General features: G+C 42.9%; 1 protein-coding gene and 2 pseudogenes across 1 annotated transcript; 2 read left to right on the forward strand and 1 right to left on the reverse strand.

Moving 5' to 3' along the window:
- The first annotated feature begins 7,494 nt into the window (after positions 1 to 7,494).
- On the forward strand, positions 7,495 to 26,162 carry NNMT (nicotinamide N-methyltransferase). Its single transcript, XM_070426085.1, has 3 exons — positions 7,495 to 7,856; positions 8,576 to 8,783; positions 23,839 to 26,162. Exons 1-3 carry the CDS (start codon positions 7,703 to 7,705, stop codon positions 24,269 to 24,271), a joined length of 795 nt encoding a protein of 264 aa, XP_070282186.1. The 5' UTR covers positions 7,495 to 7,702; the 3' UTR covers positions 24,272 to 26,162.
- LOC139017646 (UPF0729 protein C18orf32 homolog pseudogene) lies at positions 11,808 to 12,108 on the reverse strand (annotated as a pseudogene).
- On the forward strand, positions 23,505 to 23,682 carry LOC139019087 (U1 spliceosomal RNA; annotated as a pseudogene).
- Positions 26,163 to 26,589: the final 427 nt, after the last annotated feature.

Consider the following 26,589-nt stretch of genomic DNA (forward strand, 5'->3'; position numbering starts at 1 on the left):
ATGTTTTTGGTCACTCCGTTTCCTCTCCTCTACTAATTCCAAAGTTAATGCAATTTGATTACATTATTTTTGTGATGTCTAAATTGCTGGTAGGTATTTTACTTTGGATCCCATGAAGCACTAAATGAGTGAATGAGACAGTGAGACAGAAAGAAAAAAAGCCAGTGCAGGCTACATTGATGAACCAGTTACTGCTATGGGCAGCTGGGACCTCTGGGAGAGCATGGAGAACATGTTTCAGCATTCCCATCCCACAAGCAAGGAAGCTGGTACATTTATTCAGAACTGAGCTTTCATTAGCTCTATTAACTCCCTAGCCTTACTGGCCTGCCCTACATGGAGGCTGAATATACTCCTGCAACCAGAGAAGTCCCTCAGGCGGAGTCTCAGGTGCTTGCTGTAGGAAAACATTGACATATAGCCGTGGTAAGTGCCGACGGAATGTGGGCAGGCACCATCATCTGCTTAGAACGACATCATGCATAGCTAACGTATCAAAGTCTAAAGACAATCAACACTTTACCCCTCCTGGGCACTACACAGGTCTACAACACTTCGACTATGTAGTCACCCTCCCCTGAAATTCTTAGGCTATTGTTACTGTGTATTTTAATTCTATCTGGCTTATTTTTAACCACATATGGCATTATTTTTCAAATGTCTATTAGAATTACCCACATATTAGCCTGCTTACTTGTTCTGCATTCTTTCTTGCATCTCAGACCTTCTATTTGGGTCACATTCCTTTTGTCTGAAATATGTTATTGGTATACTAGAGGCCCGGTGCATGAAATTTGTGCACGGGAACGGGGGGAGGTGGTATCCCTCAGCCCAACCTGCACCCTCTCCAATCTGGGACATCCCTCTCACAATCCAGGACAGCTGGCTCCCAACTGCTCACCTGCCTGCCTGCCTGATTACTCCTAACCGCTTTTGCCTGCCAGCCTGATCACCTCGTAACCACTCCCCTGCCAGCCTGATCGATGCCTAACTGCTCTCCTGCCAGCCCAATTGCCCCTAACTGCCCTCCCTTGCCAGCCTAGTCACCCCTAACTACCCTCCCCTGCAGGCCTGGTCACCCCCAACTGCCCTCCCCTGCTGGCCAAGTTGCCCCCAACTGCCCTCCCCTGCAGGCCTGGGTCCCCCCCAACTGTCCTCCCCTGCAGGCCTGGTCACCCCTAACTGCCTTCCCTGCAGGCATTATCGCTCACAACTGCTCTCCCCTGCCAGTCATCTTGTGGTGGCCATCTTGTGTCCACATGAGTGCAGCCATCTTTGACCACATTGGGGTGGCCATCTTGTGTATTGGAGTGATGGCCAATTTGCATATTATCTCTTTATTATATAGAATTGGAGAATTGCAAACATTCGCCTTTATGGTCTGACATGTCTTTATTTTGTCTTAAATCTTGAAAGACTTTTTCTGGTTATATAATTCTAAGTTAACAGGTATTTTGTTTTAACCTATTGACAACATTATTTTCCTGCCCTCCCCAGCCCCCATCCAACAAAAAGTTCAGCTCTCAGTGTACTTGCCACTCTTTAAAGGTAATTGGTATGGCCTTGGCTGGTTTGGCTCAGTGGATAAAGTGTTGGCCTGTGGACTAAAGGGTCCTGGGGTTTGATTCTGGTTAAAGGCACATGCCTAGGTTGTGGGCTCAATTCCCAGTAGAGTGTGTAGGAGACAGCTGATCAATGATTCTTTCTCATCATTGATGCTTCTATCTCTCCCTCTCCCTTCCTCTCTGAAATTAATTAAAAAAATAAAAGAGCCCTAACCAGTTTGACTCAATGGATAGAGCATCAGTCTGTGGACTCAAGGGTCCCAGGTTCGATTCCAGTCAAGAGCATGTACCTTGGTTGTGGGCACATACCCAGTAGGGAGTGTGCAGGAGGCAGCTGATCGATGTTTCTCTCTTATTGATGTTTCTAACTCTCTATCACTCTCCCTTCCGCTCTGTAAAAAAACTAATAAAATATATTTAAAAATAAATAAATACATACATAAAGAAAGAAAGAAAGAAAGAAAGAAAGAAAGAAAGAAAGAAAGAAAAGAAAAATATTGCTATGAAAAATGACAAATTTTAATGCCTATGTTTCATTTAGGATTTTTATGGTTTTGATTCTAACATTTAAATCTTTAATCTCTTTTTTTTTTTTAATATATTTTATTGATTTTTTACAGAGAGGAAGGGAGAGAGATAGAGAGTTAGAAACATCGATGAGAGAGAAACATCGATCAGCTGCCTCCTGCACATCTCCCACGGGGGATGTGCCCGCAACCCAGGTACATGCCCTTGACCGGAATCGAACCTGGGACCTTTCAGTCCGCAGGCTGACGCTCTATCCACTGAGCCAAACCGGTTTCGGCAAAATCTTTAATCTCTTTTGAGTTTATTCTTGTGCATGGTGTAAAAAGGTGGTCTAGTTTCATTTTTTTGCATTATCTGTCTAATATTCCCAACACCATTTATTGAATAGACTAGCTTCACCCCATTGTATGTTTTTGCCTCCTTTGCCAAATATTAATCAACTATAAAGGGTGGGTTTCTTTCTCTATTCTGCTCCATTGACCTATATGCCTATTTTTATGCCAGTACCATGCTATTTTGATTACTATGGCTTCTTAGTATAGTGTGATATCACGCAGCATAATTCCTTCAACTTTGTTCTTCTTTATCAAGATTAGTGTTGCTATTTTGGGTCTTTTGTGGTTCCATATATATTTTTGGAATGTTTGTTCTAGTTCTGTGAAATACTATCTTGATAGGGATTGCATTGAATCTATAAATTGCTTTGGCTAGCATGGACATTTTTATGATGTTAATTATTCCTATCCATGAACACTACATATGCTTCCACTTGTATCTTCTTCAACTTTTTTTATAGTGTCTTATAATCTTCTGAGCACAGATCTTTTACATCTTTGGTTAAATTTATTCCTAGATATTTTATTGTTTTTAAAGCAATTGTGAATGGGATTGTTTTCTTAGTTTCCATTTTGGATAGCTCATTATTGATGTATAAAAATGCAACTGATTTCTGGATATTTATTTTGTATTCTGCAACTTGACGGAACTCATTAATTAGTCCTAGTAGTTTTTTGTGTGAAATCTTTAGGGTTCACTACTACATAATCAGGTTGTCTTCAAATAATGACAGTTTTACTTCTTCTTTTCCAATTTGAATGCCTTTTATTTCTTCTTCTTGCCTGATTGCTATGGCCAGAATTTCCAGTACTATGTTGAATAAGAGTGGTGTCTATTCAGGTGCTTTGCCCATTTTTTAAATTGGATTGTTTGGTTTTTTTGGTATTGAGTTTTGTAAGTTTCTTTTACATTTTAGATATTAACTCCTTCTCAGATATATATTATTGGTGACTATGTTCCCAATCTTAAGGGAAATGCTTGCAGTTTTTGCCCATTGAGTATGATGTTGGATGTGGGTTTGTCATGTATGGCTTTTATTATGTTGAGATATGTTCCCTCTATACCCACTTTGCTGAGAGTTATCATAAATGGGTGCTGGATTTTGTCAAATGCTTTTTCTGCATCTATTGATATGATCATATGGTGTGTTATTTTTTTTTACATTTTTTAAAAAATATGTTTTTATTGATTTCAGAGAGAAGAAAGGAGAGGGAGAGAGAGATAGAAACATCAATGATGAGAGAGAATCATTGATCAGCTGCCTCCTGCACACCCCTTCCTGGGGATCGAGCCCACAACCCAGGCATGTGCCCTGACTGGGAATCAAACTGTGACCTCCTGGTTCATGGGTTGACACTCAACCAGTAAGCCACACCTGCCAGGCTAAGGTTTCATTTTTAAATTGATTTTAGCCAGAGAGGGAGATGGAGAGAGAAAGAGAGAAAAACATTGATGTGAGAGAGAAACATCGATCAGTTACCTCTTGTACATGCCCCACCTGAGGCTAGAACCCGGCAATCTGGGTATGGGCCAATCTGACTGGGAATCAAACCAGTGACCCTTCACTGCATGGGATGACTCTCAACCAACTGAACCACATCAGCCAGGGCTCAAGGTATCTTTTAATTTCTTCACTGATCTCATTGTTAACCCATTCATTGTTTAGTAAAATGGTATTTAGTCTCCATGTCTTTGTGGGTTTTTCAGGATTTTTTTACCACAGTAATTGATTTCTAGTTTCATATCATTATGGTCAGAGAAGATTCTTGATATGATCTCAATCTTCTTAAATTTATTGAGGCTTGTTGTGTGTTATGTGATCTATCCTAAAAAATGTTCCATGTGCACATGAAAAGAATGTATATCCTGATGCTTTGGGGTGAAATACTCTGAAGATATCAATTAAATCCATCTGAACTAGTGTGTCATTTGAGGCTGCCATTTCCTTATTGATTTTCTGTCTGGAAGATCTATCTATTGATGCCAATGGGGTGTTAAAATCCTCTACTATGACTGTTGTATTACTTTGGATCTCTACCTTTATTTCCATCAAGATATACTTTACATTTTTGGGTACTCCTATGTTGGCTGCGAAATGTTTACAAGGATTATATCCTCTTGTTGAATTGCCACCTTTATTATTATGTAGTGTCCTTTTTAAAAAAACATATTTTTATTGACTTTTTCAGACAGAGAGGAAGGGGAGGGGAATAGAAACACTGATGAGAGAGAACATCAATTGGCTGCCTCTTGCATGCCTTTCACTGGGGATAGAGCCCGCAACCCGAGTGTGTTCCCTTACCGGGAATTGAACTGGTGACCTGTTGGTAGGTCAATGCTCAACCACCAAGCCACACTGGCTGGGCTATTGTGTCTTTCTTTGTCTCTTATTATAGCCTTTGTTTTAAAGTCTATTTTGTCAGATATAAGTATTGGTACCCCAGCTTTTTTTTTCATTTCTATTTGCATGAAATACCTTTTTCCATCCCTTTACTTCTAGTCTGTGTGTATCTTTTTGTTCTGGAGTGTGTCTCTTGTAGACAGCATATATATGGGTCTTATTTTCTTATCCACTTAGCTACCATATGTCTTTTGATTGAAGCATTTAATCATTTACATTTAAAGTGATTATTAATAGGTACGTATTTATTGCCATTTTATTCTTTATCTATATTCCCCTGTTTTTATTTTTGTAGTACTGATTTGGTGGTAACAATTCCTTTAGCTTTTTCTTGTCTGAGAAGCTCTTTATTTTTCATTCAATTTTAAGTGATAGCCTTGCTGGGTAAAGTAGTCTTAGTTGTAGGTCCTTGCTTTTTCTCACTTTGAATATTTCATGCCAATCTCTTCTGGCCTGAAATGTTTCTATTAAGAAATAAGCTAACAGTCTTATGGGAGCTCCCTTGTAGGTAACTGTCTTTCTCTTTAAGCTTTTAAGATTTTTTCTTTGTCTTTAACCTTTGCTATTTCAATTATGATGTGGGCCTCGTTGGGTTCCTATTGTTTGGGACCCTCTGCACTTCCTGAACTTGTCATTTTCCTTCACTATGTTAGAGAAGTTTTTGGTCATTATTTCTTCAAATAGGTTCTTGATCCTTCTCTCTCTCTCTCTCTCTCTCTCTCTCTCTCTCTTCTCCTTATAAGACCCCTATGATGCAGATGTTGTTATACTTGATGTTATCCCAAAGGTCCCTTAGACTATTGTAATTTTAAAAAAATTCTTTTCTCTTTATGCTGCTCTGATTGGTGTTTTTTTCTACCTTGTCTTCCAAATCACTGATTCAGTGCTCTGCTTCACCCAACCTACTCTTTGTTCCTTTCAGTGTATTCTTCATGTCAGTATTGTATTCTTTATTTCTGGCTGGTTCCTTTTTTTTTTTTTTGGTGGTTTCTCGGCCATTTTTTATGCTGTTGGGCATCCTTATAGCCATTACTTCGAACTCTATATCTGATAAATTGCTCACCTCCATTTTATTTAGCTCTTTTCCTGGAGATTTCTCCTATTCTTTCACTAGGGTCCTGTTTCTTTGTCTCCCCATTTCAGCTGACTCTTTGTGTTTGTGTCTATATATTAGGTAGATCTGCTCTGACTCCCCATCTTCATGGGGTGGCTTTATGTAGTAGGTGTCCTGTGAGGTCCAGTGGTGCTGTCTCCTTGATCACCTGAGCTGGGTGCTCCAGGAATGTTCCTTGTGTGGGCTATGTGGACCTTCCTGTTGTAATTTAGTCTTGATTCCTATTGGGCCATTCATGTGTAGGATTGACCCTATGGCTGGCTGACTGGGAGACTCAACCCGGACCATAGCATGTGAGCTACTGTGCAGGTGCTGACCACATGAAGCAGAATTCGCCTCACTAGGGCTTGCTGCCTGCCAAGATACCCCTTTGGATATGCTGCTCTGATGTTGTCTGAAGGTGGCCACTGGGTGTGTTGATTCTGAGCCTCTTGTGAGAGACTCTGGTGCAGGCCAATATAAGATGCTGCCTGTGACTGGCTCTCAGCAACCTGTTGGAGCCACAAGCAAGCCACAATTTGTGGCTACCTCTGCTGGGTGTGCACAGGAAGGACCAAGCTGCACACCAAGGCTGGCTTTTAGCAGCACCAGGTCCAGGGGCAGGTCAGCAAAAGTCCTAAGGCACCCCAAGATCTGCCTCTGCCTACCTTCACCTGCTAGCTGCCTGTCAGGCTCAGTCACTGAGAGAACCTCTGGCTGTACTCCTCAGCAGGCTGTAAGCTCCACAGTGTGGAATGAGAGGGAGTCCAGAGGCTGGGGCTATTGCTTTCCCCCAGGGCAATGCCACACAGAGGGGAATGCTCCACTCGAGAAAGATGGCATTGTGGTGTGGGAGAATGACCCAGCACGGGGATCCTGGCAGGTATCCCTTCAGCTCCTCCCAGAGCCTCAAACCCCAGTCTCTGCTCATGCGATTCTAGTCTGCTTCACCCCCCTCTGCTGGAGCCCCGGGTGAGTGGCAGGCAGTCTCCATGTAACTTCTTCTGTAATCCTTGGTTACAAGACTTCTCTCCAGCTAGTCTTCAGTTGGTTGTTCAGGATGATTACAACTATAATTACAACTATAGTTACAACTATAATTTAGTTGTAATTCCAGTTTGGTCCTGGGACGAGGTGAGTGTAGCTACCACCTATTCTACCACCATATCACATCCCTCCTCATTCAGGATTTTTAAATTGCTCCTTCACCTTTCCTTTTTCCAGACCTCATCTGAGACTCCTTCTTTAGTTCACATTCAGCCCTGAACACATTTCTTATCCTCGTCCTTCTCCTCTTTTCTTTAACTTGTTTAAATTTAAACCAGTCTTTGTGACTCTCTTTCCTGGGATAATCACTGTAAGAAGAGAAGAATGATGTCCTGAAGGGAGATGACCCATCTTGCTGGACTTAGTAGTTCTTCTATGAGTTAAATCATTTCCCCGGTGAGCTCAGTTGATCTCTCCTGTCTATAATCCCTCCAAGCTGAACTTTGCCCCTTGGCCAATATTGCATGCAGCTCATGGCTCTGCCCCTGCCACTCCCCCCTTTGAGAGGATCCCTTCCCCAGGAATTTCATCACTTCCTAGAACAGCCAAACTTTTTTGGTATATTTCTCTCAGTTAGTGTTTAACCAAACACCTATCTCTAAGGGGTGGGCTGAACTGACAGAGGAAATGTTAAAAACATGAGACTCAGGAGGACAATTTCTGCAGGGACGCCCTGGCTTCTGGAGGAGAGGGCGGTAGGGCAGTGGACAGGTGGCATAGGAGAGAGGCACAATGGAGTCTGGCTTCACCTCCAAGGACACCTATCTGAGCCATTTTAACCCTCGAGATTACCTAGAAAAATATTACAGCTTTGGGTCCACACAGTCTGCAGAAAACCAGATTCTTAGGCTTCTTCTGAAAAAGCTTTTCAATATATTCTGTGTGGGTAAGTTTGTCTGTTGTCTGTGTCTCCTATCTCCCCTCCCCACCCCAAAACGTGAGTCATATAGATAAGAGTCTCAGGGCATGACTGGAATTTTTGTCTAGTCATTGCTATTTAACAGCCCTTTTGGCATCACCTTCGTATGTAGCTAAGATAAAAACTAATGTTGGTGTGGATATTTTACAGTTTACAAAGTGCTTTTATATCCATTATCTTGTTGGGTCACACTAACGGGAAACCAGAAGACGGGAGTTCTGTCCTTGATTCTACATGGATTTGCTATGTGACTAGAGCCAGCCATTTAACTCTTGTGATTGATCACTTAAGAAAAGGAGGTTCTAATACTTATTCTGTTCCTAATTCAATGGACTATTGTGAATATGCATGAGATAAAGACCTCCCAACATACGAAAAACTGGATGAAGACATTATATAAACTCAAATTTACAAAAACAACACTTTCCCCCCAAAGTATTCCTTAATAGTTTTGAGCAGCATGCCTCCACCCTAGATGAGGGAACAGAAAATGAAAGTCTGTTTTAAAAAAAAAAGACTTTGACAGAATAGTCATGATGATATAAGTGGTGAGATGATCGAGGTGGTCTATCTCTGGGGCTCTCCCTGGGGCTCTCCATCATAATGCCAGCAAAGGCAATGCACGTCAGCTCTACCGCCACCATATAAAGCCTAATTCCCCTTCCTCATTCCTTCCTCTCAACCAGCTGGCGTGAAGGGAGACCTCCTGATTGACATTGGCTCTGGCCCCACCATCTATCAGCTCCTCTCTGCTTGTGAATCCTTCAAGACGATCATTGCTACTGACTACACCGATCAGAACCTGCAGGAGCTAGAGAAGTGGCTGAAGAAGGAGCCAGGGGCCTTCGACTGGTCCCCGGTAGTGACCTATGTGTGTGAGCTCGAAGGGAACAGGTAGAGAAACTGGGCTCTGCTTCTGGGCTTTCTGAGGGGACTTGGGTGACAGTTTGTTTTTCAGAACCAAGAATTATCTTTAGAGTCCAAGTTGAAAAGCAAAGGAGAGAGAAATCCAAATGGAGAATGAGAGAGCAAGAATGAGGTGGGGATGGGAGGTGTGAGCACGCACCAGAACACAGGTAGAGGGCTGAAGAGATGCACACTGAGCCAGGAGGAATAGAGCTTTCCAGGCCGGTGTGTGGGCTCAGTGTCCTGGCCAGGTACCTTAGGGCCTTGTTTTAGGACAGATTCAAGAGGCGAAACCAGCTCCTCACCAGAAGCTCTTGGGTGTCAGAACTGTCCCCCTAGTGCCATCCTGTTGCTAGCCACCCAAGCACACAGGATTCTGCTGTGAGGGTGGCTAACGCTGATACCCCCAAAAGCTGACTCTATTTTTAAACTGAGATTTGCAGCATAAAGGGGTTATTTGAAAGGAACTTGTTACTTCACCATCCATAAAGTGAGAGCTTTACATACTCACAACTCATGACCAAAATCTGACAGCACCTTACCGACAGGTAAACTTACGCCACAAATTTAGCTTAAATTGCTCCTTCTCCCCACACGAGAAACTGGCAATAGTCCACTAGGCAGAGGTGACAGTTCTGTGTTTCACTGCCTTGTGCTCCTGTCCTGATGTGCCTCCACTCTGCTGCCCAGCCATCTTCAGTCCTCAGAGCACCATGTCTGCTGCTACGCATACTGCTGAGACCCCAACAACTCCTTTGCAAACTGCATAAAAATACTACTTTAGTATTTTTCCTAGGATCCTGCTGGCCCTGTCTGCTACTTGCTCAGTTTACTTACTGTTTTTTCCTGCTCTTGTGGTTGTTTTTTGTTTGTGTGTCTGTTTTTGGTGCATTCTTTTTGTCTTTCCCCCAAGGGTTTAATTTTTACAAGAAATCTCTCTCTTCCTTCCCCAGTCCATTTTGCCATGTATTCCCCCCTTTGCTCATATAATGCACACTTTGTGTGTTGCACCACATCCTCTGTCTTTCCTTTTCTTTCACAACGGGAAAGCATATATATATTTTTAATTCACATGTCTCAAGATTTGGTCTAGAAAGAACTCTAATTTCCTGGCAAGACAGGCCTCTCAAAAAACAAGTACTGACACTTTTACACATGATTAAAGAAGTTCCTTCCTCCCTCCCTTCCTTCCTTCCTTCCTTCCTTCCTTCCTTCCTTCCTTCCTCCCTCCCTCCCCCTCCCTCCCTCCCTCTCTCCCTCCCTCCCTCCCTTCCTTCCTTCCTTCCTTCCTTCCTTCCTTCCTTCCTTCCTTCCTTCCTTCCTTCCTTCCTTCCTTCCACAAACCTGTACTGACCACCTATGATGTGCTGCAGTGCTAGCTACTGGGATAGAATGGTAAATGAGATGGAGGAGGGCCCTGTCTCATAGAGCTTACGTCAGGAAGGCACACAAGTGCCAGATCACTTGGGTCCTCAAGACCAAGTTGAAGATTGCTGACTTCAGATATAACAGGAATGCATAGAGGAATAACCAAGACAGTGCTGTGACCCAATTTGCATTTGTAAAATCTCTCTGGCTGTTGTGTGGGAATGGGTGAGAGGGGGTTAGAGGAGAATGAGAGATGCAGAAAGGAGACAATTTAAATCCAGGTAAGAGATGGTGGTGGTCTGGACTAGGTGATGGAGAGAGGTAGATGATTTTAAGATGCATTTCTGAAATAGGATGGGTAAGCATTGGTATCACATATCAGTGGTGATTTCCATATTCCTGAACTAAAAAAACAGGAAGATTGAGGCAATAGTCCTGAATCTCAGGGGGAAATATAAGGTAATGTGGTCTTCACATGTCCCTAGGAATGTGCCACCTCCATCCTCTTCCTCTGGAGTGATGGTCATTTTCCTGTCCTTGTACCTACCTACCTTCGGCTGCCATCTAGTTACCAGCGCGCTCATTTCCTTCTAAAGCTAACTCTAAAGTCTGTTCTTTAACCCTCCCATATGCTTTGAACTGTTTGCTAACTTTGAGCTATTCAGGGTGTTCTACACTTTATCTTCATTTCTTTACATATCATTGCTACACTGTCTTATTGTTAGCAAACATGAATTGTCAAATGGAAATAAGCAAGGTGACTCATTGGTGGTACAATTCTTTATAACTTTGGTTGTGATTTTTTTGACTTTACAGATCAATTTAGGAGAATGGGTATATTGACTCTTCAGTGCGTGAGCATGGCTTATTTTTTCACTTATTTAAGACTTCATTTCTCTCAGCAATATTCTGTAGTTCTCATATTTTATTTTGCTAAAATTTTCCTTTGTGTCACATTTTGAATGCTATTGCTAAATTTATTTTAAAATGTTTTAACTTTATTTTATTAATTTTTACTTCATTAGCTACTATATAGAAATACAATTGATTTTTGTATGTTGGCCTTGTGTCCTGTGATCTTGCTGACTTCATTAACTAATTTATGAGTGTTTTTGTAGATTCCATAGGGGCTGTTTTCTTTGTTTTTTAGAATTTTATAATATACATTAGACATTTATGTACGTTAAGAGGTATTCCATTTTTCAAAGAAATTTCCTCTAGCTCCTGTCTTCGCCCTCTTCTCCAGAGCAGTAAGCAGTAATTACTACTCTTGTAGGTGAGCTGCTCCATCGCGTTGGGCAGTGATTATAACTTTATGTTTAAAGTCATTATCATCTCCCCAAACTCATTTCACCACAGTCTCACTGCACTGTTCACAGTAAAAATACGCTCTACTCAGATTTGAAGCGCCTACTGAAAAGCTAGAGGCCCCGAAGATGTTTGGCTGCTGACCTAGTAAGTGTTGACTGGCACCAAGGTCTATTTGTTCAATTACTAAAACTACAACAATAGAAATGCAAGCTAACTTAATGGAAAAGGAACTTGGGAATGAGATCATTAAATATAACTAATAAATTGTAGATACAAATACCATGTATTTCCTGATTAGTATCAGGTAAATATCTAAACTATCCAATATCTGGTCTAAGGGGAAAAGGTCAGAGACTCTGGGGTCCATTGTGAAAACCTGAGGTCCTCTGGGACAGTCACTTTAGTCTTTTTCTCAGAGACTTCCGTTGGTCCTTTTTTTGGTACCCATTTGTGTCTGCATCTTTAGAGTCTACTTTGCCTTTGCTTTTATTATTGGATGGTGGGTAGCTTTTCTAGGCCACCATGCCACCTACGACTGACAAATGGGGAGACCACAGGGTACGTACATGGTGCCAGGAACTTTTTGTAGACCCAGAGCAGAACTGGAATGAGGATGTACAGGAACGCACACCATTGCCTCAGGCCGGAGCTCCTGAGTGGGAAAGCCCGGGACAGGAGAGCAGTAACTGGGCTGGGCTCCTTGTGCGTGGTCAGGCTGGAGCCTGCAGAGCAGCCGTCAGTGCCCAGGCCCCAACTTCCTCCCCCGCCTCACTCCCCACCCTTCCGCCCCCTACCAAAAGCCTGAGATCAACTGGGTCCATAGGGTTTCTGCATACAAACTTTTAAAATATATATATATATATATATATATATATATATATATATATTTTATTGATTTCAGAGAGGAAGGGAGAGGGAGAGAGAGATAGAAACATCAATGATGAGAGAGAATCACTGATTGGCTGCCTCCTGCACCCCTCCACTAGGAATCAAGCCCATAACCTGGGCATGTGCCCTTGACCGGAATCGAACCTGGGACCCTTCAGTCCGCAGGCCAATGCTCTATCCACTAAGCCAAACCCGCTAGGGCTCTACTTACATTCTTTTATCACCTGCAAATAAAAAGTTTTACTTTTATTCCAACTTTCCACCTTTTAGTTATTTTTCTGGCCTATTATACTGATGAGGACTTCCAGAACAGTGTTGAGTAGAAATTATGAGAGCAGACATCTGTGCCTTTTTCCATATGTTAGGAAAACATGTTCAATGATTCATCACTAAAAATGATGATGTTAGCTCTGGGTTTTTTCATGCATATTGTTTATCAGACTAAGTTCCCTTATAATTCATAGTTTCTTGGGACTTTTTAACCAAATGTTGAATTTTATCAAATTTTCTTTTATTTGTTGAGAGATAGTCCCATGTGATTTTTCTCATTTATTCTGAAAATGTGAATTACATTGGATGATTTTGAATGTTTAAACCAAATTGACCTAAACCCCTTGGTCATGAAATGTTATTCTTTTTATATCTGTATTTATGAGAGATATTGAGCTTTAAATTTAAATATGCTTGGCAGATGTGGTATCAGCATGATGCTAGAGTCATATACCAAGCTAAGAGTGTTTCTACACCCTCTATTTTTTAAGAGTTTGTATTTCTTCCTTAAGTGACTGGTAGAGTTCACCGGTGCAGCCATCTGAACTTGGAGGTTCTTTTTCATGTGCGTGAAGGATTTTTATTAAGAATACTACTCCTTTAATGGCTATTTGGATTTTCTATTTCTACTTTTGTGTTTTGATAAGCACTATTTTTCAAGAAATTTGTTCTTTTCATCCTGCTTGTCAACTTTTTTGGCACAAGGTTTTTTTGTTTTGTTTTAACATATTCCTTTATTAACCTTTTAATATCTGTAGCTTCTGTAGTAATCTTCCCTCTTTCATTCTTGAAATTGACAATTTGTCTTTTTAAAAATCTGGGTAAATCTTGCTGTAGATTGGTAAATTTTATTAATCTTTTCAAAGGTCCAACTTTTGGTTCTGTGATTCTCTTTTAAAATATATATATTGATTTCAGAGAGAAAGAGAGAGGGAGAGATAGAAACATTAAAGATGAGAGAGAATCATTGATCGGCTGCCTCCTGCACGTCCCACACTGAAGATCAAGCCCACAACCTGGCATGTGCCCTGACAAGGAATCAAACTGTGACCTGGTTCATAGATCGGTGTTCAACCACTGAGCCCCTCCAGCTGGGCTTGGCTTTGTTGATTTTCTTGATTGCCCATATTATATTGTATTGATTTCTGTTCTTATTTTCTTTCTTTCATTTACTTTAGTTTTAATGTGCTCTTTTTCCCTAGCTTCTTAAATAGAATCTTAGATCACTGATTTCACACATTTCTTTCTTCTAATGTAGGTATGTAAAGCTATAATTTCTTTTAGAATTGTTTTAGTTGCATCCCACAATTTTTGGTAGGTCATGTTTTTATTATTCAATTCATCATATTTTCTAAATTTCTTTGTGATTTCTTCTTTGACAGTAAATTATTTAGAATTGTGTTGCTTAATTTCCAAAATTTCTATTTTTTCTAGATATCATCTTATTATTAGTTTCTAATTAAATTTTGTTGTAGTCAGCCTGGCCAGGGTAGCTCAGTGGTTGAGCATTGACCTATGAACCAGGAGATCATAGTTTGATTCCCAGTCAGGGCAAATGCCTGAATTGCAGGCTCAGTCCCCAGTGTGGGGCATGACGATTCTCTCTCATCAATGAAGTTTCTATCTTGCTCTCCATCTCCCTTCCTCTCTGTAATCAATAAAAATATGTTTTTTAAAAAATTTGTAGTCAGAGATTTATTTTATGATCAGCATATAGTCTACATTGGTGAACAATCTATGTGCTTTCTACATTGAAAAGAATGCATATTGTCCAGGTCTCAGTTTAGTTTCTATAAATATCTATTAAGTCCAGTAGAATAATAGTATTGTTCAAATTTTCTGCATGAGTTTTTAATCAATTACTGAGAGGTGTTAAAATTTCAAATTATGATTGTGAATTTATCTCTTGCTCCCCAAGATGAGTCAACATTTCCTTCCTGTACATTGGAGCTTTGTAATAACTGCATATATTTTTAGTATTATTATATCTTCTTGATGAATTGACTATTTGTCATTATGAAATATCTCCATTTTCATCCAGTAATATACTTTGTCTTGAAATGTGGCCACAACAGCCATCTCATGCTTGGTGTCTGTGTGGCTAGTAGGTAGTCTCCATGGTGGCTCCCAATAATCCTCACCTCAAGTTTTCAAACTCTTGTTGAGCTCTCTCCACTTGACTGTTGGATTTAGTGATTGATTCTAACAAATACAATGCAGCAGAATGATGGGTGAGCAATTCTGAGGTTAGGTCATAAAAGACCACAGCTTCTCTTATGGGGTGCTCTTTCTTACTCTCACTCATCTGTGCTGAGGAGTGAGCTTGGAAGCAAATTTCCTCCCCGCTGGGCTTTTAGATGAGTCTGAAGATATGGCCAACACTCTGCAGCCTCACGAGAGACCTTGCACCAGAGGCTCTCAGCTAATCTGTGCCCAGGTATCTAACACAGAGGAACTGTCAGATAAATGTTTGTCATTTTAAATTGCTAAGTTTTGGGGTAGTTTACTAGTATTATACAGAACAGATAACTAATTTACATGGTATGTTTTTTCCCACCCTTTTGTTTTCAACATGTCTGTCTTTATACTTCAAGTGTTTTTCTTGCAAATAATAATGTTGTAGGTCTTGCTTTTCAATCCAATCTGACAATTTCTGCCTTTAACTGGATTGTTTAGCTGATTTACATTTAATACAATTACTGGTAATGTAGGTTGAGTTTAGTCTACCATCTCGGTACATGTTTTCTATTTGTCCCATCTTCTGTCATTCATTTATGCCTTTGTTCCTGCTTCTCCTTGGTGAATGGGATAATTTTTAGTGTTCTATTTAATATAAGTATACATATTTTTAGTATGTCTTTTTATATTTTCTATTGACTTTTAGCGCCTCTTTTGACCACTTTGTGTTTTGTGTGCGTGTAACACATTGTTGTGGGTAGTTTTTATCGCGCGCTAACAGGTGGCGTGTGGCGCAGGCCATTTTTGCTAATTTTTTGCGCAAATGGCAACGTTCAGTAAAATTACGATAACTTTAGTTTACGTATTTATATGTTACCCTCATTCTACCGCTAGTCTATAAAAAAAGTATTAATACGTGTCCCGCGCTCTACTTACTACCAGTCAACGTAAAACGTATAAATACATTTCCCGAATACAATGTGGTAAATGTGATTTTTCTAGAAATTACATGATATATATTTAGCATATCTATTACATCATGAACAAAGTAATATATTAAAACAGTATAATTCCTTTAACCCACTCTACCACCCCATATGCACATGTTGTCATATATTTTATTGGATATATACTATAACACTACAATACCTTGCATCACAGGCACTCAGCTAATCTGTGCCCAGATTATCTAACACAGAGAAACTGTTAGATAAATGTTATTTTTGCTTTAAGCAGTCAGTAGTGCATTTGGTTTTTTATTACTTTATTTATCATCCTAACTATCTTTAAGTGTATAGTTCAGCAGTTTTAAGTATATCCACATAAGACAGTATATATATATCTATCCAGTCTAGCATTCTTCATTCCTTTCTGCAGATCTAGGCTTCTATCTGGTATCATTCCCCTTCACCCGAAGGACTTCTTTTAGTATTTCTTATAATGCAGTTCTGCTGAAGACAAATCCTCTCAGCTTATTAATATCAGGTAAGAACCAATCATTTTTTCTTCCTGTACTATGAGGACTTTAACAAATTTTGAATCCCAAAGTTCTTCTGGCAAATCTTTTCCCAATGTTTATTGCTAAAATTGGGGATTTTAAATTGAAATATTGTTATTCAAAGTATTATTTTTATATTTCCTTTCAAGATCAATTTGGACATTTGCTTTGTAATTATATTTGCAAGTATGTAGACCTATTTTATGCTCACTTTATATGATTTTTCTAGTTATTTGAATTATTTATTCTGATTCATCTCTTAGTCAACTAGTCTTCAAATAATTTTTTCCAAAAGTACACATAGTCCCCTGCAGTTTGGCTCAGTGGTTGGCCCTGGGACTGAAGGGTCTTGGGATCAATTCCCAGTCAAGGGCACGTATGTCAGTTGCAGGCTAGATCCTCAGGTTTGTGTGCTCCTCCCCCCTCCCCCCACCCACCCAATTCTCCCTCTCCTTCACGCTCTCTAAAAAAATCAACAGAAAAAATATCCTTGGGTGAGGATTAAAAATAATAATAATAATTTAAAAAAGAAATATACATAGTGACATATTTTCTAAGCTCATGCATATACAGTATAGGAATGGATTTTTGCTACCCTTCACATGAGTAACAAAGTAAAATTGTTTAATACTGCTTAAATATTGCTCCATTTTTTCCTGGCATTTAGTAGTAAGTTGAAAAGGTCCTGGTCAGTGAGGTGCAGTGTCATCCTGTACACTGAAAGGTTGCCAGTTCGATTCCCAGTCAGGGCATGTGCCAGGGTTTCAGGCTTGATTTTTGGCAGGGGTCACGCAGGAGGCAGCTGATGGATGTTTCACTCTTACGTGGATTTTTTCTCTCTTTCTCTCTTCCTCTCTCTCTCTAAATAAGAGGCTATTTTCATTTGCCATTTTTAACTTGTAAACCCCCTTAGAATTTTATGCTAGCTATAGCCTTCAAATGGAAGATATCTCCTTCAAAATAAAAGTAATTTAAAACTGTTGTATTAACTATGTGTTCCCAAGAATTAAATTAGTATTAACTAGAAAAATAACTGTAGCTATAAGGATTTGGATAATATCTAAAATTACTACTAAATAACAACGAATTTCCCAGAATTCATAGAATTTCAGAGAAAGTTTGTAAAAAAAAAAAAGTTCTCGGTCATTGTCAGACAATACAGCTTTCTGAGGTCCAAATCATTTATCAAGAAGGCTTCTATAACTTTCTTAATTTCTCTAGCCATCACAAGCCTTTCCTTCTCATTCAGAAATGAGCCCTGAAAATCTGGCAGGGTACTAAAAGCATCACTTACCTCATGCAGAATCAGCAGCTTATAACAACAGGCTCTTAAGACACTGTCCCTTCCCAATTGCTCTGTGAGACTAAAGAACTTTATTTCTGGCAGGAAAATTCTGCATTCTCACCCTTATCCTTGTGCTAGATCCTGTGGCTTCAACTATTTTGAGAATGATAGTGATCCCATTCAACTGATGTCTTTCTTGAGTCTTCAAGTACCTCTATCAACCCACAACCTATTTCTCCTGAGAGCATTTCCTTTTTATCTGAAGCTATTTCTTCTCCTGACTGCTGCTGAAGACAATTGGAGCTGTCTCCCGTTCCTCTGCCTTTGGAGTGTGACTCATACATTTCAATACCACTCATTTTTATAACAACCCTAAAAGTTATAAGACACTGGCACCCAATTCTTTTTTCACACTATTCATTTATCAAGTGAGAATGTCAGATACTAACTTAGAACTAATTACTCATGCGTGAACCGAGAAAAATGAGGTTTTACCTTACGAACTCCTAGAAAGAGCATTAATTAACCGCTGGCTCCTGGAGCTTGGAGCACATTGCCTTGCGGCCCCAGCCAATCAGCTTCCACATCACCTGGGAGCTGGTGAGAAACTAGACTCTTGGTCCCCACTCCCTGTCTACAAAATCAGGATCGTCGTGTATGCAAGGTCTGCAAGGAACGGTCAGCATCTTACCGTTTGGGAAGCACCGGTGTCTGGAGCAGAGCGTCCCAGCAGGTGCGCCAGGGCAGCTGGCAGGTGGGGATGAGAAACAGGTGTGCTCTGCCAGCTGCCTTCTCGGCCTCGGGGCAGCCAGAGGCCGGGGAGGCCGAGCCCCGCACAGTCGCCTCCCCCAGAGCAGCTCCCCACTTACCTCTGTACTCGAGGGGCGCAAGCTCACACTGAGGAGGTGGCGTTTCTCTGAAGGGAATGTTCTCTATATGCAGATTTCCCATCTGTTTGAGAAGATGTTTGTCTATCGTCCCAGATGGACACAGTTGTGCCAAATCTGGTCCCTGAACTAGTGAAATGCCTCGGTTCCCAAGCACCTCTGCTCCCATGTCTTGTAAAGGCTGACATTCGTTCTCAGCATCCGGATCCTGATGGTCGTGTGGGTTGTTTCAGGGGCACCTGGGAAAGTTCCTGCCTTGCGTGAGAGTGCCCTTCTCTCATCGTGCTCCCGCGCATTGCCTCTTGGGGAACATGAGCAGGGCAGGGTGGGAGCCTTCAACTGGCCATTTCCTTCCACAAGTAAACATTCTACTCGTGTCTCAGAGCGTTTCAGCCCAGTGTGCTGCAGTCGAGCTAGGATCCTCCCCAGGTCTGCTGCAGTGCTGGTGTTCCCATCTCCTCCAGGGGCACCATCATGCAGTTGGACAAACCACTGCCTGGAAGCCAACCTTGCCACCTCGCTCGCAGTCATGTTCCTGGCCCAGCACCAAGTTCTATCTTACTGCCTGAGTCTCTCCTGAACCAGTATCTTTCTTCCCATATTTTCCATTGCCCTGGTCTAAGTAAGCTCTTATCCTCTCCCTCCCAACTGGCCTCCCACCTCCACTTGCCTCCTAACATAATTAACTCAAGATGTGAATCTGTTTGCACCCCTCCCTTCTTTAACATCCCTCAATGACTTCCAATGGCTTTCAGGACAGAAAGCAAAATTCTTAGTGCGGTCCTAAAGCCCTGCCTCCCCTCCCCCCGGCCACCCCCCCGCCCCCTCCCCCCCCCCCCCCCCCCCCCCCCCCCGACCTGTGACCCTGGTTGCCTGACTTTACTCCATGCTCTGCTTGGCCTTCGGAGACCCAGCCTCACTGCATTGTCCTCTCCGGGTCCCTCGGCCTTTGCATGCAGGCTTTGCCAGTGCGAGCCTTTGCACTTGCTCGGTCCTCTTACTGGAATATTCTCCTCCCTCCATACTCTCTTGGCCTAGTCAGCGCTACTGCTGCAGCCTCTCTATCTCAGCTTACCCGGCCCCTTTGCGGAGGAGCTCTGCTGATACTCTGACCAAGTCAAGCTCCCAACAGTCCTCCATTCGTGCCAGGTCCCTCCCCTTCCTAGCACTTATCACTGCTTTCATCTTTCATTTTTGTGGATGATCACTGCATGAGCTCTTCCTGGCACCTAATAGAGGTTCAAAAGATCCCTGTAAAATACTGACTGTGTGCGCACTCCCCTCAGCAGCTCTCTCCTAGAACGGCCTTCACCGGACCCAGCTGGCCGCACCCACGTTTACCAACGATTATTCCTTGTTCTTACAGTCCTTACATTGACATCCAAGCTTATTTAGCTTTTTATTTCCTTTACATGTCTGATGGCTCTCCCTCAGGAGGCCCAGGTGGAACCTCTGGGGTGGGGCTTGGGGGAGGTGAGTGTAATGGAAAAAAAGCCTGTGTGTGTGTGTGAGTGTGTGTGTGTGTGAGTGTGTGAGTGTGTGTGTGTGAGTGTGTGTGTGTGTGTGAGTGTGTGTGTGTGAGTGTGTGTGAGTGTGTGTGTGAGTGTGTGTGTGTGTGTGAGTGTGTGTGTGTGTGTGAGTGTGTGTGTGAGTGTGTGTGTGTGAGTGTGTGTGTGTGTGTGTGTGTGAGTGTGTGTGTGTGAGTGTGTGTGTGTGTGAGTGTGTGTGTGTGTGTGAGTGTGTGTGTGTGAGTGTGTGTGTGAGTGTGAGTGTGTGTGTGAGTGTGTGTGTGTGTGTGTGTGAGTGTGTGTGTGTGTGTGTGTGTGTGTGTGTGAGTGTGTGTGTGTGAGTGTGTGTGTGAGTGTGTGTGTGTGAGTGTGTGTGTGAGTGTGTGTGTGTGAGTGTGTGTGTGAGTGTGTGTGAGTGTGTGTGTGTGAGTGTGTGTGTGAGTGTGTGTGTGTGTGTGTGTGGTGGGGATTCTGATCGGCCACCTGCCTGGCAGAGACGGGCCGGAGGGGCCTCCTCCAGATCTGGGGTGCATACTCGGGGTGGGAAGACCTGCTTCAAAGCCTTCTTCCCAGGAGTGCTACTCTATCCGTTCCCCTCCCTGCTCCTCCGGCTTTCAGAGGTGGCATATTTACAGAGGAAATCGCTGCCCTTTTTGCATATTGATTCATTTGAGAGTACTTCCTCAGAACAAGAGACTCGGCCCACTGCTGTTAGCTTTCTGTAAAGCTGCACACGGCTTTTCGGTGTGTGTTTATTACGCGCCCCTTGAGCTAAATGTGAGGCTGAGTGGTAATTGCGAGTCCATTTCCCTGCAGGCGAGCTGGCCGCCCTGAGGAGCCCCGAGGTGTAATCTTTACGCAGCTGCCTTGGCAACGGAGTCCACCGGTGTTTGCTATCCGTCCAAGGACAAGCAAACATCCACAAGAGTGGCTGTTTCGAACGAATTTCCCTCTCAAATTGGCACATTCTCTGTGAGCTTTCCAGACTTCACAGCGTGCCTCACAGTTTGGGAACAATTGCCATCCTCACCTGAGCGGCAAGTACTGGTTCTGTGGTGACTCGTGTCTTTAAAAGGCCACAGAGGTCCAGCCCGCTCTGCCGCTATCACTTAGATACACACCCCCAACGTCCCCAGGATAAAAGGTCACCTTTTAACACGTTAAAACATCGCTGTGGCCACATCTTAAGCTTTTTGTGTACACTGACGTTATCCATAGGGTACTTGAAATTTTTATTCTATATTAATTTACCAATTCAAATCTGTGTTTCACACAAGACTTCCATTATGTTGAATTATTGTTTTTTTTTATTCTTAAAATGTCCTGTCGAAGAACTTCTCCATGTTCTATCAGGGTGGCTGGCGGCTTTGTCACTGGTTTGCCCACTTTTAGAATGACTAACGGGCCTACTTTGACCCAGGCTGAGAGGGGTTCCCAGGGCCTGGGTTTTCAGTGAGAAAACCAGAAAGTCCAGACCAATCAGGACAGATTGGTCACCCTCCTCCCACTTTCCCCAATCACAGGTAATTCCTCCCTGGTGGTAGGAATTCCCTGAAACCAATAACTTGTTAGCTTTCTCTCTCTGAGTCTCTGTCAATCTCTCTCTCTCTCTCTCTCTCTCTCTAATATAACAGCTTTACTGAGATAAAATTCACATAACATGCCATTCACCCATTTAAAGTGTGCCATTCTGTAGTTATTAGTATATTCACAGAGTTGTGCGATCCTCAACACAATCTTAGCACATTTTCATAACTCCCACAAACACCCTGTGCATTAGCAGTCACGCCCACTTCCTTATCCTCAATGCCTGCCAACCACTGGTCTGCTTTGCCTTTTCTGTACATTTCCTGTAACTGGAATCATATAATATGTGGCCTTTTGTGCCTGGCTTTCTTTCACTTAGCATGATGTGTTTAAGGTTCTTCCATATCATAGCACATATCCATTGTTTATTCCTTTTTTATCACTGAATAATAGTCCATTGTATAGACAGACCACATTTTATTTATCTAGTCACAAGTTGGTGAACACTTGAGTTGTTTCTGTCCTTGGGCTATTATGAATAGTCCTGCTACAAATACTTATGTATACGTTTTTATGTGACCATATTTTTCATTTCTCTTGAGTAAAAACCTATGAGTGGAATTCCTGGGTCATGTGGTAACTCTAGGTTTAATCTTTGAGGAACTGCCAGACTGTTTTCCAGAGTAGCTGAACCATTTGCATTCTCACCAGCAGTGTGTGTAGGTCCTAGTTTCCCCACTTCCTTGTCAACACTTGTTGTTACCTGTCTTTTTTATTATAGGCATCCTAGTGGGTGTGACATGGTAGCTCAGAGTTTGATTTGCATTTCCTTGATGGCCAAGGATGTTAAACATCTTTTCATATGTTTATTGCTAAGCTTCTTAAATGGAAAATTATAATAAATATAAAGGATGTTGCAAAGACTGATTATATGCTGTCGGCTTAAGATTTAAATTAAATATGTATATAGGATGTCCACATTATTATCTATTATCTCAGGTCACTCCACCTGGAGGTAAACCTCCACGTTTCATTTAAACCACTGACTCTTTCTCGCTCTCTCTCACCTGCTCTGATGTCGGGCCATCCTCTGCTCTCTCCACTGAGCCTGTTGGCCAAGTGACTGCTCCCTCCTGCAGCCAAGGACTGTGTGTTCTCTGCACGTAAGCCTGGACTTGCAACCCGGTGCTTTACCGATTAACTTCCTCAGGCTGGACACCCGGTCAGTGCTCCTGTTATCTGGGCTCCTCTGTACCCTCATTTCTTCCCTTCTCTCACCTCTCTGATTAGATGCTGCTTCTTTCTCCTCTGTCTTTTCCTCCAGTTTCTCTTGTGCATTCTGTATGTTTTTTTAATGTACCAACTTGTCCCTTCCTTCCTTCCTTCCTTCCTTAACAATTTACGAGAGGATCCAGGCTCTCTCTTCCATCGCCGGCTCTTGCCTCCTCTGCTCCTGTCAGTGACTGATTTTCTCTCAAGAAACCCCACTGACTTGGCAGAAGAGGACAGGACTCCTAGCAAGGCCACTGGGAACACGATCTGCTTTAGAAAACACACTCTCTACTGCAATCTGTTCTGGAGCCCGAGAAGGGTAATTAGTAGTTTCCTTCTCTCTAGAGAGGCCCTGGCCACAGTTGCGTGATAGTGATTAAGAGTTTCTAAAAATGTCTATGGATGACCCCACTCCCCTCATTAATCAGCCGCTACTACAAAACACCATTTCAGCATTTTAAACCCATTATTGCCTGACATGTGTCTGTCAAATGGCCATACCTTGCAATTTGGTAGAGGGGACAAGAATGATAATAATTAATAATTAATAATCAATGGGCCAGGTGCTACCTAAGCAGTGGAGAAAGAGTGATTCCATGCGGACAGGCCAGTGGAGAAGTGGGCAGCCAGGTATTTTCATTGTCATTTGCACATAAAGAGATCCAGCCAGCACAGGGTAACGTGTCCACAATTCAGATACAAAAATGGTTTCTCATCATACTTACCTGGCGCGGGGTGGGGGGATGGGAGGGGGTACCATGATCACGAAGGTGTTTTCCCAGGGAGAGGCTTATCCATTGCACTCCGGATGCGCTGACCCCTGCGGTTTCCCCACATGTGGGAAACTCAACTGCATATTTGTGGTCGTGGGGGACTGCATTCGCGCTCTGTCCTGTAAACAAAACAAAATAAAATATAAGAAGGTTTCTCGTTTCTCCTTCCTTAAAGATACAACACTTGGGACAACGCTGAGATTTTCAGCTCCGAGCAAAGAGATCTGTGGTCCCCCACGAGTGAGGTAGCACAATGTTTGTTGGTCTTTGTGTTTCAGAGTGAAGGGGCAAGAGAAGGAGGAGAAATTGAGGCGGGCAGTCAAGCAGGTCCTGAAGTGTGACGTGACCCAGAGCCGGCCGCTGGGGGCTGCCTCCGTGCCCCTGGCCGACTGCCTGCTCAGCACGCTGTGCCTGGACGCCGCCTGCCCAGACCTCCCCACCTACCACTCCGCCCTCAGGAACCTCAGCAGCCTGCTCAAGCCGGGGGGCCACCTGGTGCTCATGGATGCCCTGAAGAGCAGCTACTACATGATTGGGGAGCAGAGGTTCTCTAGCCTCTCCCTGGACCGGGAGGCAGTCGAGGCTGCTGTGCGAGAGGCCGGCTATGCCATCAAGCAGTTTGATGTGATCTCGCAAAGTTACTCTTCCACCGTGGCCAACAACGAAGGCCTTTTCTTCCTGGTGGGGCAGAAGCTGAGCAGATCTGCATGACACCTTGTGGCCACAATGAAGGCACTTCCTTGACTGACCCAGTTGACTTCAGTCCTTGGTTCTAATTGTTGCGGTCACTATGCTGAGTAGAGGCTAATGGCTGGGGCGCTGAGGGTTTGTCTAGGACAAGGCTATAGCCGTCAGTAAACCTGGAGGCGATTGGTTGACCACCTACTCTGTGTCTAGTCTTCACTACCTGTGATTATAAAAGAAAATAGAACGTTCCTTAAGCATCTTGCTTATGAAGGCTCGAGCCCACATCTGCCTACAGAGCAATGTCAGCATTCATTTCCTTGGGGCCTGCTTCCTCCTTCTTCCCACAAACAGACTTCTCCTCTTCCTCTTGCCTTCTCTAGAGACCCCGTCTTCAGCTGGGGTCCCCTGGTACCACCACTGCCTCTGGGGTCAGAGAACAGCCGTTGCTTTGCTCCTGGGTCCCAGGGATGAGTCAGGCCCTTCTCTTACTTCCCTCAACACACCTACCTGAAGAGAAGCTTAGGAGTTAGCAAGCGTGATAGCAGGTGCTCATTACAGCTGCTGTTAGAAACAGTCTTCAGAGCCCGCCTCCTGAGAGGGTCCTGTTGGCATAGCTCTCGGCCAAGTATCTCCTTAGAGTTAGCTTCTATCCTGATGGCATGCCATGCTCTCCTCCCAGGCACCATCACCCACGACGCTCTAAAACAGAGGTTGACAAACTATGTCCCATGAGCCAGAGCCAGCCTGCTGCCTGTGTTGTAAAATCTTACTGAGACATGACCATGCATTCACACATTGTCTGTGGCTGTTTTCGTGCTATAATGCCAGAGTTGAATAGTGTGACAGCAACTGTATGCATGACCTGTGAGGAACAGAGTAAAGACGTAAGATGGAGTCAAGCTGCTAAATGATTAACTTCAAGTGGGCTGAGTCATAGGGAAATGACTATTTTTGTTTTAAATGACTCTGGGGACTTAAACTTTTGAACTTTCCATTCTGTGTCAATACCTGGAAGCACATCAGTACATTGTGTGTTAATGACTGGACATGCACCAAACTGCCAGGTAACCAGCTGAATGACGTCAACAAGAAAATGTTGCGATGTCTAGACCACTGGGCATCTGGTGATTACCAGCACACATATGACGGTGACCATCTTGAACCAGTTCGGGGGCTAAGAATGTAGAACTGATTTTCCTCAAGAATACTTTTTCTTGTAAGAACCCTCAGCTATTCTTTCCCCTTCAGAACACTCTAGATACTGCCTCGTTGTGTTTCTGGTTTGCAAACCCTTAAGACCATTGAATAAATCTTTGTCACTTAATTTCTAGCCACAGCTCCAGGCTCTACTGAGCTCAGCTGACATTTAGCAAAGCCCAAACTAGCTATTTTCTGGACCATTACAGAAAAAGTTTGCTGATCCCAACATAAAGGAGAGAGTAGTGTCCCTTCCCACTCTTCCTCATCCCAAGATTTCCCTTTTCCCAGGTTTACTGACAGTGGACCTTTCTGCTTTCCACAAGGGAGAGTCCTTCCTCCCACTCCCCCCACATTCACGGACAATCACATCAGAGCACAAGAGTCCAACACCAGTACATTTTTGTTTACATGGTTGTTTAGGACAATGGTGTCATAACACAATATGGTCCACTTCCAGGATATTTCAATCACTCAAGCTCATAGGGCATTCACATTCAAACACAATATTCTGCCCTAACTGGTTTGGCTCGGTGGATAGAGTGTAGGCCTGTGGACTGAAGGGTCCCAAGTTTGATTCCGGTCAAGGGCATGTATCTTGGTTGCAGGCACGTCCCCAGTGGGGAGTGTGCAGGAGGCAGCTGATCGATGTTTCTGACTTTCTAACCCTCTCCCTTCCTCTCTGTAAAAAATCAATAAAATATATATTTTAAAAAAACCCCACAATATTCTAATCTGATTACAATTCTAGAGATTCCATCCTGAAGGACACAAACGGGCTAGTCCTGGATGGAGAAAGCCACGTGCAGCTCTGTTCCTTTAGCAGGCGCTGTGACTGGGCCTGCACGTCCGTTCTGTAAGCAACAGCCCCAGAAGGGCGCACCTAACTCACAGGACCCGGCACAAAGCACCAGGCTCCCAGGAAGTGCCCAAGTCTTTAGAAACGGGGTTCCCTCCAACATGTGCCATATCTCCCGGCCAGAGGGAAGGCCACAGCTTTGCCCAAAACATCTGTATTTGGTTACCTCCCAAAACAACAGCTCTTGCTTATTTATTTTTGCATAACTGTAAACAAAAACACCTTTTCATTTAAAAAAGGATTTTCTGGTTTAAAACTCTTAAAAATAAGCACTCTTCACCATTAT

Source organism: Myotis yumanensis, unplaced genomic scaffold, assembly GCF_028538775.1.
Source record: "Myotis yumanensis isolate MYYU_CA2020_CCGP unplaced genomic scaffold, mMyoYum1.0.hap1 SCAF_10, whole genome shotgun sequence".
NCBI lineage: Eukaryota > Metazoa > Chordata > Mammalia > Chiroptera > Vespertilionidae > Myotis > Myotis yumanensis.